The 16,481-nt window shown below is 39.2% G+C and overlaps 1 protein-coding gene across 4 annotated transcripts; it reads left to right on the top strand.

Annotated features, from left to right (window-relative positions):
• The first annotated feature begins 6 nt into the window (after nt 1–6).
• On the top strand, nt 7–16,304 carry rbm17 (RNA binding motif protein 17). 4 transcript variants are annotated; one of them, XM_005460404.4, is made up of 13 exons: nt 7–135; nt 539–686; nt 1,536–1,652; nt 3,622–3,788; nt 4,044–4,156; nt 4,420–4,470; nt 5,817–5,952; nt 6,142–6,293; nt 8,517–8,561; nt 11,390–11,466; nt 11,674–11,772; nt 11,851–11,923; nt 16,014–16,304. In XM_005460404.4, exons 2-13 carry the CDS (start codon nt 564–566, stop codon nt 16,115–16,117), a joined length of 1,257 nt encoding a protein of 418 aa, XP_005460461.1. In that variant the 5' UTR covers nt 7–135; nt 539–563; the 3' UTR covers nt 16,118–16,304. The 4 variants fall into 4 exon arrangements, with proteins under 4 accessions (XP_005460461.1, XP_005460460.1, XP_003455748.1 ...); XM_005460403.4 differs by having other exon boundaries at nt 109–392; XM_003455700.5 differs by lacking the exon at nt 8,517–8,561 and having other exon boundaries at nt 109–392.
• The last annotated feature ends 177 nt before the right edge of the window (nt 16,305–16,481 follow it).

Below are 16,481 nucleotides of genomic sequence, written 5' to 3'. Positions count from 1 at the left end.
AATAATAGGGCATATTTCTGCAGAAATCGCTGGTTGCGCTGGTCATCCGGGCGCCAGATGGCGCAAGATCGTAAAATGCTGGCAAATGTTAGCTCTTGTTTTTGCGCTCAGGCTTCCGTTACGAGCAGTAAGGAGGTATATCAAATATGCTGGTTAGCCCTCTTTAAAGAAAAAAGGAGAGAAATATGAACTGATTTGTGATTAATTTCAAATTCTATATAACACTGGTAGCCAAAGAGACAGTGGAACAAATGTTGGGTTTTTCTTAACACATTGCATAAGGAGCAGACATTAGCAACATTAGCCTCAGCCTTCGTTTGCTAGCTAACGTTTCACAGTTTCTCCTGGGAAATTTACTTCAGGATCAGCGACAAACGACCGAATCACAAAAGGTTATACGGAGATTTGTGATTTAGCTGTTGCACGTTATAACCGTTTTTAAATTTTTTGCTTTTTCCAAGCAGTGAAGGACTAAATAATGATGACGTAGCAAGGCTCGATAAATATTGAGAAGTGAAACGTGTTTGTGTGTCCGAAGGCAACAGGACCACTGACGGGCAGCAATGTCGCTCTATGATGACCTTGGTGTGGGTGCCAGTGACACTAAGACCGAAGGCTGGTCCAAGAACTTCAAGCTACTACAGTCCCAGCTAAAGGTGAAGAAGGCGGCTCTGACACAGGCCAAGGTGCGTGCAGTACTACACATGTATTATAGTGGGCTGTCATTCAATCAAGCTTAACGTGCACTTTTGTTTATTAGATGGTCAGAAATGATGATACTTGTGCTTACATTTGTGTGTACATTTGTATTAGCGTGTGAAAAGGGCTCTTATTTTTATATTTTTAAATAATAATGCAATTTAATTAACAAAATATTTTATATTAATTTACATTTGGTCTGAAAAATGTTATGAAAGTCTTGAATGAAATCTGGTCTAGTACACCCCAGTCGAGGCTCACCGGTGTTTGCCTCAGGTATCTCTTCTATGTAAAACTGAACGGTTGCTGTCAGCCTTCATTAAGCTGTATGATTTAAACACAGTACCAGACTATGTTAATGGTTCTGCACATTTTAATAAAACTTCTGCAGCTTTACATGACTGAAGAGCACGTTTGGGGTGTGGGATGTGCAGCCAACATATCCGCTGCAACTGGATGTCATGCCAGTATTGAACAAAAAGAATGTTTGATTTGCATCTTCCTCACAGCAATCGCTCACCTCTTAAACGTTATTTAAAAGAATCTTCCACCTATGTGCGCATCACACTATTAAAAACTGCATGCTGGACCATGATTGGCTTCTAAAGCAGAGCATGAGAAAGTCAGACTTTAAGGCAACAAAAAAAAACCCCATATCAGTTCAGCTGAAACTGAGCACATCCTAATGAGTTCAGAGTAAGAAGTGATGTTGTGTCTTTTTGCTATGCTGATTTTCTGTTTGATGTATTTCTACAGTCACTGATTAGAAGAAGAACAAGGTTACTGGTTGTTTTGTTTATGCTTTTTTTTTTTTTTTTGGTTTTGTTTTTTTGTAGACCCAGCGGATGAAGCAGACCACTGTCTTGGCGCCTGTCATTGATCTTAAGAGAGGAAGTTCCAGTGATGAGCGACAGATCACAGACGCTCCTCCACATGTTGCAGCTGGTCTCAAGGTACGGCTCACAGTGTTGGTTATGGATGGGTACCCAAGACTGGTGTTAAACTGTTACTGGGTTGGTCAGTATGGAAATATTGAAAAGCAGCTGGACAAATTATGCTGTTTATGCAGCATTACTTGATTCTTAAATATCTGTTAGACCCAGTCTTCTATAATGACAAAACTGGTGGTGATTGTGTCTGACGTTGCTGTGTGTTCACATTCTCTCTGATCATGGCTGTCAGGCTGAATGTTAAAAAGCAAAGGCTCGCTTCAAGACGGGTAGGTAGTTGCATATTAGCAGAGTAACACCAGCAACCTTTGGAAAGCTTTACAAGGATTCTTTTAGTCAGTGCTTCCTCGGATATGATGAGATTTGCTGAACTAAAAATAAAACTTTCCAAATAAAGTCAAGACTGAATGTTGTTTTTAAAATAAATCTGCTCATTTGGCTGATAAGCAGCAGCCACTGCTTCTTTAGTGGACACTGGTCAGATACTAAAGTCAAGCTTATTCTCAGTTTCTACATGAGACAGGAAGAAACAGATTTACAAGGCTGTTTTCACGGTTCAGTGAGGAGCAGAGATGGGCAGTAACGCGTTACTGTAATCTGATTACTTTTTCAAGTAACGAGTAATGTAAGGGATTACTATTGCAAAAACGGTAATTAGATTACCATTACTTTCACGTAGGAACGCTGCGTTACTGCGTTACTAAAACCGTGATTTTTTTGCGAGAATGTCTCATGACAGTGACGTAAGCGAGTGCGACGTTCGTGACAACAGCTGTGTGCAGATCAACAATGGATAATATATCGAGTGCGGGAGAGAGTATGAGCATGCAGCGTTTAAAGCGTGGAAGTACTGACCTTATTTTGAGTTTGATTCCATAAAAAGTGACAAAAACATTAGTGTCCGTTGTGCGTGGGAAGAAAACTTCTTTTTACAGCGAAAACCCCCCCATAAACTTCCAAGCAAGCACCGAGTGCGCTACGACGTAATGTGAAATTCACAGAGAAACTCGCGGATTCTTCCATTGACCGCTGCGGCACACCTGCACCAGGGTAAACCTCCGCCTAACCCACTCCTGCTTTACAGGTGAAAATAGAGCAACACAACCGCTAGTCTTTGATTTCATTTATTTTCTGCTGTGTTTTACTTGCATCTATTTGAAAGAGTGAGTGTAAACACAAAAAAATATTTTATTTTATGTGCTGGAATGTGCAGAAAATAGGTTTAAATGTTAAACAAATTTCTTCCAGTCAGAGAATGTTGCATATAATTAAATTTTTGCTTGATGCATAAAGTTAAAAGATTTAAAGTTTAAAGTTTTAAAAAGAGACGTTTCCATTTGATTACATTTTGTATGATGCATTATGCAGAAAAAGTAGAATTGGGCTGAAAGATCTATCGCTTTATCACCTATTCAGGTTGTAAATCGTGTTTTAAAAAAGTAACTAAGTAATTAATTACTTTTGAAAATAAGTAATCAGTAAAGTAACGGGATTACTTTTTTGGGGAAGTAATCAGTAATTAGTTACTGATTACTTTTTTTCAAGTAACTTGACCAACACTGGTGAGGAGTGTATGTGGAATGGTGGAATGAAATAAGTTGTATTCCTTTAGTTAAGAACAAATGCTCTTTGCTTTGCAGGTATAAAGATAATTTAAGAATCACATCACCAGTCTAACATGCGTGAACATGTATAAAAGCCCCTGCTTCCATCCACCCCTTGTGTGCCATAAATCCAGCTTTATCTTTAGTATTACATCGATAGCGTAATGTTGTCAGGCAGGTTTTTCATGTTGTCTGTATTTTGCTGTTTTTAAATTCATTCATTTATTTATTTTTTTCCATTCAGTTGGATCTTTGCCAAAGATGCAGAGGGAAAATATTAAAGTGTCCAGTGTAAAAATTGTAAAGAAACTCATTTATCTCACTCATTTGTTACATTTGTTTTCCATGTTTGCTGGTTCTTGCTTTAGGATGCAGTCCCCAGTGGCTTCTCTGCTAGCGATGTGCTGATCCCCTTAGCAGACGAGTATGACCCCATGTTCCCCAATGACTACGAGAAGGTGGTGAAGCGTCACAGAGAAGAACGGCAGCGACAGAGGGAGCAGGAGCGGCAGAAGGAAATTGAAGAGAGGGAAAAGTATGGCTTTGGTTTTTTTTTGTTGTTGTTGTTTGTTTTGTTTTATTCTCCTCAGTAGGTGATGTATTATACAAGCTAAAGATGGACAAACTAGATGACATAAAATACTTTAAGCTTTCTATTCTTCCACTTTTAAATGATAAAAAGAGATTTTTATTTACTGGTTTTCAGGAATTTGGAGGATCTTTACTTAGATTTAGAAATAACTGAATGAAGCAGACAACTAAATCCTGAATGTGGGCGTTGTTTTTGCAGGAAAAGGAAAGACAGACACGAAAGTGGAGCTCCCAGTGGTTTCTCTCGTTTCCCAGCAGCAGAGGAAGACTCGGATGAGGAGGAGGAGTACGAGAAGGAGAGGAGGAAAAGAAGTGAGTTCTTGAAACGCCGAATGATGTTTTGACTCTGATTTGCAAGTAAAATAATCTGTGATCTGATCCTTATTCACATTGTTTTGACATTTAGCGTCACGTGATTTCAAATCAGTTGGCACCCTAGATGGTTTGTGCCCCTCCCAGAGATTACTTGTCTTTGTTTTCTTATCATAAATTGATCATTGAAGTTATTTTGAAAGTAAAACAAAAAGTAAAATCCACTTGCCCTATTGTTTGATCTGTTTTTGTCTCTGTCTCAGGCATGGGTGGAGCAGCCATCGCCCCTCCATCTTCCCTCGTGGACAGAGATGGTAAGTCTAATAAGTCTAAAGGGGATATTTATCTTTTAAAATAGAAGTAGCAGCATACAACTGGCTCACTGCAGAATAATAAAGAGAAACTGTAGGGTTTTTTTTTTTTTTTTTTTTTCTCCTGCAGGGTTTGGATTTTTAGGGGAAAATGGGGCTTATGTGCTTGAATATTTTTAGTAGAATTTCATTTAAAATATATCTGAATTTTTTTTTTCTGTGTCATGGACACAGAACATGACACACAGATTTTGGGATCTTGTAAAAACCGATGGGCTTGGACAGTCAGGATTGTCAGGTTTGTTGAGCGTTGCTCCACCATGCAATACCATCTGAGAAGTATCTGATTGGGAGTGGCTTTGTTTTTCAGCATGATAGCACACATTAATACTGTGTTTACACGCATTGGTAGATAAAGGTATGTTTTTACTGGATAGATAAAGGCATACCTGGATAGGCTGGAACACTATCACTCATGTATCGGCCTCCTCAAAGCCCTAACCTCAACCTTATTGAAGCAGTGTGGGATCATCTCGACAGAGAACGGGACAAAAGGCACACAGTGTGTCCTGCCACACTGCTGTTTTAAGTTTTGTTTTGTTTTGTTTGTTTTTTTTGCTCCCAGACAAGGCAGCACTTTAAGACAAAAATTTAGCTTTCAGACTTCTGAAGGCTCAATTCTAGTCATTTTCTTCTGCTTCTAACGCCGTATAATGGCAGTAAGAGTGAATATCATATACTGTATTTCCAAAAGTTCTTACTCACCCACTCACTCACTCATGGCCAAAGTGGATAAAATCAAGAACCTAGGCATTCAGACTGCTTCTACAAACGTTTGTGAAAGAATGGGTCGCTCTCAGGAGCTTGGTGAATTCCAGTGTGGTACCGTGATAGGATAGCAACAAGTCTAGTCATGAAATTTCTTCACTGCTAAATCTTCCACAGTCATCTGTTAGTAGTTTTATAACAAAGTAGAAACGATTGAGAATGACAGCAACTTAGACATGAAGCGGCAGGTCATGTAAAATCAGAGAGCGGGGTCAGCGGTTGTTAAGTGAATGCCTTTGGCAATATCGCGTATGTTTGTCTCAGGTTTCTAGAGGGCAGCCTGTTGAGGAAGTAGGAAGTACATGGTTTCAGACAGAGGATGAATATAGTCGTATGTGCAAGCCCCAGTCTAACTGTGAATCATACAGTTTCAAATAAAGATGTGGAGCCGGAAATGACCATAATAGGTAACCTTTATATGCCTAAAGTTTACTTTGAATGCATGTTGACACTGCAGTTGAGCCCTTTGTTACTGCACTATGAATCATCAGCCATTTTTTGTTTTGTGTGTGTGATCTCAGGCTCTTCATATTCCTATGAAGATGAGGGCCGTCCTGCCAGAGGCTCAAAGGCGGCCATTCCTCCACCTATGTATGAAGACTCAGACCGGCCACGCTCACCGCCCGGACCCACCAGCTCCTTCCTTGCTAACATGGGGTGAGTGCTTATATTAAACAACAAGTAGATTCATATAATTACTTGATTTATTTCTGCTTGAATAAAAAGTACTTCAACTCTCTAATAATCTCTTTAGTTTTGTTTATGCAGTTAATCAGTTGTATATCATGTACTGTATAGCGGAATGTTTCATGTTATGCATTAACATTAATTCTCCTTCACCTGCAGAGGTACAGTGGCCCATAAGATTATGCAGAAATATGGCTTCAAAGAAGGCCAGGGCCTCGGCAAGCACGAGCAAGGCCTCAGCACGGCGCTGTCTGTGGAAAAGACCAGCAAGAGAGGTGGAAAGATCATCATAGGTGACGCAGCAGAAAAACGTAAGAGTGACCTTTGTGCTTTTTTTTTTTTTTTTTCCTCCCTCTTTAGCTTAGGGCTGGGCGATGCCTTTGTTTTTGTTTTGTTTTTAAACAATACATTAGCAAGTTAGATCAGAGAAGTTGGTTGATCTAGTTATAGTTTGATCATTGTGTCACATAAATGTTTGTGCAGTCAAGCCATGTGTTTATGGCTCTCTCCCCTGCCCCCACACTCTCATTCCTTGAATTCTAAGCTCACAGTGAAAACCAAAACTAAACTGCACTTAGCTGAACTATTGTCATTATTTTAAACATAAGACTGCCATTTGTTAAAAACTGCATTACTTCTTAACTGAGAAACCCATTTCTTTTAAATCTGACCTCGGTCGTTACCTTTTATTTTTCCCTTCCATTTTGTCTGGATCACTCTTTTAACAGAAGAGCTTCTGGCATCTCACATGTTGCTTTTGCAGAAAATACCAAAATGTGTGTTCATAGATGTCTTGCTATGTCATTGTCACATAGCTTGTAAGCATCGTGGCAGTTAGCATACATTAGTCAACCATAACTGGTCAAACGGGACTGTCTTTACGTACAGACCTTAAAGGATGTGTCCCCTTGCTCTTTTCCCTCTTTTTTCCCCCCTCCATCTCTCTCTTATGCTTACTGTCCCTTACTTATTTATTAATAAATATAATTAAATATACAAATTAAGAAATATATATTAATTTGTAATCAGGTGTCAGACTGTCAGTTTAAGTTTTTATACAAATCCCTGCAAATGTTTCACTCTAAAAGCCTGATTAAGAAATGCAGCGTTTCCTACCAGTGAGACTCTGCTTAGAAAGCGAAGCAATGAGCTAATGTTTTCTTTTGTGATGCTTCAAGAGTTGACTTAGTGAGTCAGTTTACACTTGAACTTACTAAGCGTGGACAAATTGGCACGTTCAAAAAGACCTTGTAGGAAAACACAAATCATCATTTACAGTCAGGCCATGACTGTATCTGTGTTAATAAAGTTTCTGTGCCACTTGTGTAAATAAGCACATTACAGTTTTGTTGGCTTTTATTTTGTGTTAATGTTCCCATGATGGACCAATCTCTGAGTAAAAACGGAACTAAAACCCTGAAATACTGCAAACCCATCAGCTCACTGTAACAATGAAGTCAGCTGCTTGTAATAATCATCCTTATGTGTCTTGTAAAGATTCATCTCCCTCCATTACTCAATGTTAAGTTCACTGTACCTCTGTTTTATTATAATGACAGTGTTACCTGTCATTATATTTATGTTGGTCTTGATCCTAATGCGTATTGCAGTCATATGCTAAGTGCTGAGCCACTGTGTGACCGACCCACCACTGGGCCCCAAGTTCCAGTGCAAGAGCAACATTACTCACTACTCTGCCCTAAATAGTCAAGAGTAGTGAGTAATATCACAAACTAATCACTTCCTATTACCAGTTTTAATTCCCTTTTTATAGAAATGAATCATTTTATATAAATATGTAACTGTAAATGTTTATAATTTCAAACTGAATTTCTGTCATTGCTGTGGGCCACCTGCAGTATCTTCGTAGCCCACTTGGGATCCCCAGCCAAATCTTGAGTATCACTGCCTTACAATATCAAGCTGCTTGAACTGACTGTTGATGTGATTTGGCGCCATATAATTAAAAAAAAAAAAAAAAAATTGTTATTAAATTGAGTGTAATTTTAATTTATGTGATTCAGTTAAATTCTCAAAAATTCTCGAAACTCCTATAAATACACTTGTAGTAAGCTCCATCAATTTTACAGTTTTGGTTTTGGTTTATTGGCTTCCAATCACAAAATACTCTTTTATGACCCTTTTAAACTAGATTAGTTCAATTGGAACTTTTTTATTTCTTTATATTGTGCTCCAGTAGCACGCTACTCTCAGCCTGCCTCTCAACCTAAAGATCCACATCGCCCAGCCCTACCACTCGTGTTCTGATATTTATGCCCCACCCCACCTTTCTGTGCTCCTTTTCACCCTGTCTGCTTTAAAGTGATTTTCTATATCTGTCAGCTGCATGAAAAGCTGCTTTTGCCTGTATTGTCTCAAGCCACTGTTTTCACATACTTTTGTTTTGGGTGTGACCACAACAAGATTCCATTTCAATATCAGTTAGATGTTTTACAGAGACTTTTACATGCACGTCTTTTCATTTTGTGTGTGCGTGTGTGTGTTTCTGTGTGTGCGCGTGCGTGTGTGAGCAGCAGGCTCCAGCCAATCAGGTGCCGCTGAGACTTCAGGCTCTGCAGGTTGGCCTCCACTCCCATTTTCTCTCTTTTATAATGCAGAATGTGCCACACTGATTATCTTTAAAGTTTGTGTTTGCATGCGTTTTATATACATACATACATACTGTCACACAGTTACTCTATGCGGGTGTCACAGACCCACAGCTTGTATTAGCATGAATCTCTGCATCCATGTTCTCTACGCAGCACATTTGTGTTAAAACAGCTGTCAGCTTGGACACATCCAGTTATTGATACCTTCGTACCTTCCTGACTTATCACATATGGTAGCTGGGGGTATTATAAGCTGAGTTGTAAAGTAGATGAGGGTTATTTAAAACCTAACTTACTTTATTGGAACATTGCATAATCACATTTTAATATAGACACATGGACATTGACCTACAAGGAAAGAAGGCTGCTAGTGCTTCCACTGCTAACATTGACCATGTTAAGTTAGTGTTCTCTTACTTCAATACTAGATGATTACTTTAATCGTCAAATTTCTGTTTAATTAGGAAATTTGCACTTTGGGACACCTACATCCTTCCATAGCTTATTGATATGAGTTTGTTGCAACATTAGACACCAGGCAGTGGCTACTAGTGCGCTGAATGGAGATCAAGTGTGTGTCTGTTCTCAAGGGTAATACTGCACACAGCTGGCTCACTTTTTGTCTGGCTCACTTTTATCAGCAGGAGTTTTAGTTGCACTCTGTCTGCTACCATGTTTCACAGCTCACTTAGCTCCATTAAATGTTTCACATGTAGAGACTGCCCTCTGGTGGCATCATTATGCAGTGCACTATAATATGACAACCTCGATACAGCATCAACAGTGTCATATTATAAAACACCAAATCTCTGTCTATTTGCTTACAAACTCAATCTGATAATGAGGAGTTGAGTAACCCAAACTCATACCTTAGGTCATATCTTAGTCCCCTGAAGCTTCTTGTCTATATCAGATAATGGGAATATTATCATGTTGCCTAGCAGCCACCTACCAGTGGGCAAAAATCATCCAGTGATTGAGTTTGTGCACCTGTAACACCTTTAAAAGGATCTTATTATTTTAATTTAATGACATTAGTATCTGTTTTATCATATCTTGAATACCATTATTTCTGAAGTCATCTGAAGTCAAGTTTACTGTATTTAGGGTCTATATCAAAACTTTAATGTTGGATAAATAATTGTGTCATTGTACTTTTATGCTAAGGGCTTTCAAGCCATGTGAATTACTCCAGCCTACTAAAGCACCTTCTTTCCAGCTTGTTATTTTTGTCAGGTGCTACTGTAGGTAAACCCTGGGGCTAATGTAAATAAGCCAATATCATAAAAAATTAAGTTATAAGATCCTCTTTTACTATATCATCTTTCATACCAGTTTTTCATCATACACGTAATCTGCGGTAGACACTGATTGGATAGTGAGTGTTGTAGTATATTCCAAGGCTGGTTGACTTGATCTCTTAATCATATATGCATGGCAATACATTATGCCATTTTTAAACATACTATGAGTCCCATAATTATCTTCGATTTATTAATTTACCCTCTATCACCTTTTTGTAACTTTTGTAAATGCGATTGGATCAAACAATACTGTAGTCTGGCTATGTACTGCAATCTGCAACACAAATGCTCTGCTGTGCTATAATGCTGTGATGCTGTCCAAGCTGAAGCTGCAACCCGGCCTCAATTTGAAAATCTATTTTAAGTCTTTCCTGCTTTGAATTTGGTCTGTGCTTCTTACAGCTGGGCGCAGATTTTTGCCTGTACATCATGCTCTTTTCTGCCGACTCGAACGAGCTTCAAGTCACCCTTATTTTCCCCTCTCAACAGCTTTTCATCAAATGTTTGGCTTCTGTGCAGTTTTCACTCTTTGACTTTTTTTTTTTTTTTTTTAATTTTGTTAAACTGGAGCATTTATGGAAAATTCTGACAAATTAAAAAAAGAAGAAATTAACGTCAATTTGTATACATGAGGGTTTCTTTTGCAGTTTATTGCTTATAGCAATAAATGGCTTATAGCCATATATAGCAAGCATAGAATAAAAATGAAATGGCCGATTTGTAATAAGAGGCCAACTCCTCCCCGTGATTACACATGTCAGTGTTTCTCTTTGCCCACTAGAGGGCACAGTTGGATATCGCTCCATCCAAGTTTGCTCTTTCTATATGCCTGTTGAATAACTTGAGCTCTGTTATCAGTGTTGTATATTGTCCAATTAAATGAGGGTCAAGTAAGAACATAGCTACTCTGTTAATCTCTTATATTTTCAAATGTGCTAGCAGCTTAAGCGCACCCTTTAACCCCTTATTATTATTAATTAGTAATATCAATACTTTAGTCAGATCGTCATTTAGAGTTCCGAAATGTGGAAAAATAGTGTGGAAAATGCATATTATTTAGTGTTTGTTTTTTTGTTTGTTTGTTTTAACTTAATATCTAAACAGAAAAATATAAAGATGAGCAGAAAAACTTCAGCTCTATGTTTTGTTTTATACATTTCAGTATTTGAGTGAGACTGGCAGCTTGGCAACTTTCCAGAAATCTTAACAGTATTATTATTTGAGTGACCCACATAGAGTGGTTTCTCAGCAGCACAGTAAAAGCCAACTGGATGTCAGACGAAGCAGATATCAGACCAGCTGACGCAAAACAAACGCCCGAATTGTTTCATTTATCATCTGTGTTGAATCAAGCTCCCAAGTTTTGAACAGTCCCGCACAAATCCACTTATCGTCCCACACCTTCTGTTGCTCCATCCAGCATACCTGTGGCCTGTAAATATTCTGATGATAAGGAAAAAAATATGATCACCTTTGTTTTCTTCTAATCAGCTGACTCCTCCAAGAAGTCTGACGCGAACCCACTCACTGAGATCCTGAAAAACCCGACCAAGGTGGTCCTGCTGAGGGTACGTGTATCCCTGTGTGGTGTTAAATTCCCTCTTTCTAGGTTTAGCTACTATAGCATTAGAAACATGATCAGTGGGTTATAAGTGGCATATGTTATTATTTCAGCACAGAACACTGGGTTGATGGAAGGACTGCAGTTTTAACATGAGATTATGACCAGTCTGATGTCCCGTGCAGCTTGGTTACATGTGTGGTTCCCTTCATAGAACATGGTGGGGCGAGGAGAGGTGGACGAGGACTTGGAGGGAGAGACGAAAGAGGAATGCGAGAAATACGGCAAAGTAGTTAAATGTGTCATTTTTGAGGTGAGATGAAGTGATTTATAAAACTCGATTTACATAAAGTCATCAAAACAGAAGCGTGAAGATTCTTTCCACTGTCAGATTGCAGAGGTGCCAGATGATGAAGCCGTCAGAATATTTCTGGAGTTTGAGAGGGTGGAGTCGGCCATCAAAGGTCAGTATTCACTTCTTTTAAGTGCACATCCCTGGAGTAGGCCTCAACTCATGAAATATCGGGCATTTGCATCAGATCATGTTGCCTTCAAGTGTCACAGGAGTTTGAGGAACTTCCTCGCTGTGCACTTGTTCACAATGAAAGTGGTTGCCTCACACATTTCCATTCTCATTTAAACAATGGTTTCAAGTCTGCATATGTAGGTGGCTGGTTCCTAAATTACTTCATGTAACTGCATCACATTTATTCCTTTTTCTTTTTCTTTCTCTTTTTTTTTTGGGGGGGGGGGGGGGGTCATTGCATAACTGCTCTAATAATGTGGGTGAAAATGTGTCCCATTCTAAATGAGTTGGCCCAGATCAGAAACAAGGTGAGACTCCCATTCCCTGCGGTGTTACATCATTTGTGGCCCAGCAACCCAGGCGTCTCCCTGTGGCACCGGCAGAACCGCGCTTATGTCACAGCTCTCAGAAAGCAGGGCAGGTTCTCAAAGAATGACACTAAAACCTGTCATAAAGAATCAAATTATAAGTCTCACACTAAGTGATCTGTTTCTGGAGGTGATGACGAAACATCCGGAAAGTGAAGTCTGAGGGCATGTTCTCGCCGTCATAGGCCGGAGATGACTGTTGTATTTAGTGTCTGTCAGGGTAGCTGTAAATAATATGCTGGAACCCAGTTAAACCTGATTTTCTTCTGTCACTGTGTGAAAATGGGTCATGTTTTTCCTCATGTTGGCTATGATTTGTAGTTTTTCCTACAGGTAAGAGAACTGCGAGTGTAACATTTAGCACCAGGTTCATTTAAACTAGTTTCTCCTAGTAGAGGTGGTTTAGCTTGTTTTTGCTAATGAGTTCCATTTTTGAGACATCAAACATGTTGCCAATCTGTCTGCAATCTGTCTGCATTTAGCTCAGACTTGCAGCACTGGCAGTTAGGTCAGATCAGCGTCTTCTGTTTGATTTAAACAGACCAAAAAGCATGATTGTGAAACATCCTTTGATGGCTCCCTTTAAGCCCTGTTCTGACCACTTTCTGTGATTTCATCGCTCATCTCGAATGTGCGCAGAAAGCAAATGTCAGCTTCCCCCGTTAAAGCTATTGACCCTGTCTTCAGTGTCGAGACAGGGTGAGCATGACAGTGACTCAGAAGTAGTAAGAAGCAGTTTTGGGTGACAGGATTCCAAGGTCAGACTGTCGGCTAAAGCCTCTCAAATACCGAAACATACTGTATTCTGCTAGAACACTACTAATCAGACATGCAGAGTTGTTTTTGTTGTTCTTGTTTTTTTTTTGTGTTTTTTTTTTTTTTTTTAAGCAGTGGCCACACAACAGTAGATCACAGTAGTGCCCACGCTTGAAGGAGTGCAATGCTACCCAAGGAGATAAAGTTTGAGGTTAAATTTTCCCAACTATTCTTTGAGAGATTTAATGGCTACATAGAAACCAGCTAAATAATCCTGTCGGCTCTCTTCACTGCTTACGTGAGTATGAGGTGATGGAAAGGTTACAGAGCCTGGCGATTGCACATTGTCCTCAAACAGAAGGTTGTTCATTACCTTCATTAGATTACAGATGGTAAATGACAATAGTTAAAGGAACAGTTTGTGATTTTACTGAGAAGTTGTAAAGATTTATAATGACGAATATAGATCTGTTGTAGGACATTTAGCACTTTCTGCTTGGCATTTACAGAAAGTGGGGGGGGGCAGTATTGGTTTTGACAAAAAGAGCGCAGTGACAATATTGCACATGAGAGGTGGAAACTCAGATTTTTGCAACTGACCCTGTTACATAGCCGTTTCTCGGAGTTCCTTTCTCAGGGCACAAATCGAGTGAGGGGAATATGTAAGTTTTGCTATGCATAAGATGTATATGTAATAACAGTTTTTTGCACGTCGGTTATTGCTGTGTAGAGGAGACATCGCAGTAAGTTAAGGGTGCGCGCTAGAAGTGCACTTATTAATTTATGTGGGATTCCAGATGAGGATGTGGTTAAAAATGTATGGATTACAAAGCCACCTAATTCTAAATTTGTTTAGTGAACTCAGAAATGACCTGGAAACTGAAAGAGTCACGCAATGCCAGAGACAACAAAACTTATTGCAGTTCTTCAATTCTCGGTTTCTGGTTCCTGTAAACTGCGGCTATTTCACAGCCTGCACAGAGGTTCAAAGCGAAACAGCTGACGAATGGCGAGAACGGTGGGAATGACTGTGTTAAATTTGGACCCCATGCTTAGTATAGTCAGGCCTTGGATATGGAGGATGTTGGTTTGATTGATGCATTTAATCAATCTTAATAAATCTTTATTAAGGAAAAAATGTGTTTTTTAAAGTTTTATTACACTGAAATTAAAGAATTTTGATTTCAGGATCATGAAAGGCACACATGGTTTTCACCATGATCTCGTGATTCTCTAACACATGACTATTTTTAGTCATGGGTTACACAAATTCAGCTGCATGCACTTTGGCAATAGGTGTACATCTGTGTAATCATATTTGATTTTTCGCATGTGATCTATTTGTATTTTTCTGTCTCTTTCTCAGCATAGAACCGTTATGGTGGTACTGTCAATATCGAAGCAATCACTAAAGCCTGTTTCCATTCTAACGAGCCCTTGAATGCCACTGTAGGCCTACACTGAACGTACACATGTACGACTGATTTATATTGATATGCTTGTCCTGTTACCCACAGCTCTTAGCAGATTGTGCGTGTCACATTGAAATGAACAGACTGCGCCTGCGTTTAGAAAACAGCACAACTTTTGTAAATCATCTGCAAAACTAACCGCACCCATAACATAAAATAATTGCACTCTTTAACCCTTGTGAAGAAAGCATCTTTAAAAAATGGTCTGAATTCATCTTTGAAAAGATGAGCAATTGTACACTAACCATCTGTGTCCATACAAATCAGGATGTTCCCCTTAGCTGCTGTAGTCATAACGCACGTTGTTTTGTGCATATGCACACGCTTTATGGCTGTCTACCAACTGAAGTGATCTCCGGCGTCCTTCAAGATCCATTATCATGTTTGGGACACACACGCCTCAGTGACTAATGATGAATCCCGTCCTCTCTCACACAGTTGGATAAGACGCATCCTTTTTAAAGGATCATTACCTCAGTGGTTCATCTTCAGGAGACGGTCCTGGGAAATGACCCTGACATAAAATTTCCTATTTTCCTAGAATGCAGAAGTACGAGAGGCAAAAAAAGTTTTCTTTTTTTTTTTCTCTTCTTGAGTGTCGTTTGCTGGGAACTACCAGCATGAGTCAGCTGGTTTTCATAAACAGTGTAATAATTTATTTTTTACAAAGGAGAGAAACTGATCTTTGGAGGTCACAGAGAATAAATCTACCATAAAACATATTGAGACAATAGTAGCTTTGTTTTAGTTTGTTGTGTTTTGTTCTTCCTGTGCGTAAGTGATACAACATTCTCATGTTAGTAGGGATCTGCTTCAAAGAAAGACGATGTTTCCAGATTTGTGCCAGGTACTCCACAGCATCTGTGTTCTGATGTCTTTGATGGGCCTGTTTTGATCAGTGTTTTTAATTGAAGGCCACATGCTTACCCAATAAATATCAGAATAGGGTCCAGCCTCAACTGTACAAGTTTTTTAACAGCCATATTGTTAAAAAACAAAAATCAGCATGCAGCTGAGTTGTGTTGGGTATCTGTACTGATGTGGACTGGGTAAAATGTTAGGAGTGAAAAGATGCCACGTTTGTTTCATGGAAATGAAAAAGATCAACATTTGTATGTGAAAATCAAGGAGGTTGGTCCATTGGGATGAAATTTCATTGCAGCAACTCAAAATGGTACTCAGTAAGCCCCACATGCTTGTATGCATTACTGATATCACAACATGCTCCTAATGAGATGATGGGTGGTGTCCTTGAGGGATTTCCTCCTAGCTCGGAAGCATCAGTGAGTTCCTGGATAATGCAAGATGCAACCTGCCAGTGTCAGGTGGACCGAAACATAATGTCACAAAGTGTGGTGGATTTTGTTCTTTTTGCATATGACTCTACTTTGTTTGCCCAGGTTCTGCCTTTAATTGTCCCTTTCTTTTGCAGCTGTTGTGGATCTAAACGGACGATATTTCGGTGGGCGAGTTGTCAAGGCCTGCTTCTACAATCTAGACAAGTTTCGGGTTTTGGACCTTGGCGAGCAGGTTTGAATTCACCCTGGGAAACCACCACACAAGGAGCTCACATCATCTCCCCACATGTACATAAACCCTTTTTATATTTCCTGAACAGCAGTCTGTGTAGTGATACATGTCTGTAGTATATTGGCTGTTTGTCCTGTGTTGGGGGGGAAAAAAAAAAAACTTTATGTAAAAAGAATAAAGGGTATAAACAATATTGAGTTGATGATTTTGTCATTTTTACATACAAAGTTTCTGTTTCTGGTTTTAGATCTTCATTAGTTAAGACAACAAAGCTCATTCTTCATGTTGACTGTCGTCGTGTTCTTAAGTGTCGTAATGTGAACACTAATGTAACGAAAAGTTAAACTCTAGAAACCCACTCCAATCATAT

This window comes from Oreochromis niloticus, linkage group LG17 (genome assembly GCF_001858045.2).
Source record: "Oreochromis niloticus isolate F11D_XX linkage group LG17, O_niloticus_UMD_NMBU, whole genome shotgun sequence".
In the NCBI taxonomy this organism is placed as follows: Eukaryota; Metazoa; Chordata; class Actinopteri; order Cichliformes; family Cichlidae; genus Oreochromis; species Oreochromis niloticus.
Note: the sequence above shows the minus strand (reverse complement) of the source record. Positions and strands in the feature narration are given on the sequence as shown.

Coding starts and splice junctions, on each gene's coding strand:
- rbm17 (XM_005460404.4), top strand. CDS start 564: ATGTCGCTCTATGATGACCTTGGTGTGGGTGCCAGTGACACTAAGACC. Junction 687..1,535: donor CGGCTCTGACACAGGCCAAG/GTGCGTGCAGTA, acceptor GTTTTTTTGTAG/ACCCAGCGGATGAAGCAGAC. Junction 5,953..6,141: donor TCCTTCCTTGCTAACATGGG/GTGAGTGCTTAT, acceptor CTTCACCTGCAG/AGGTACAGTGGCCCATAAGA.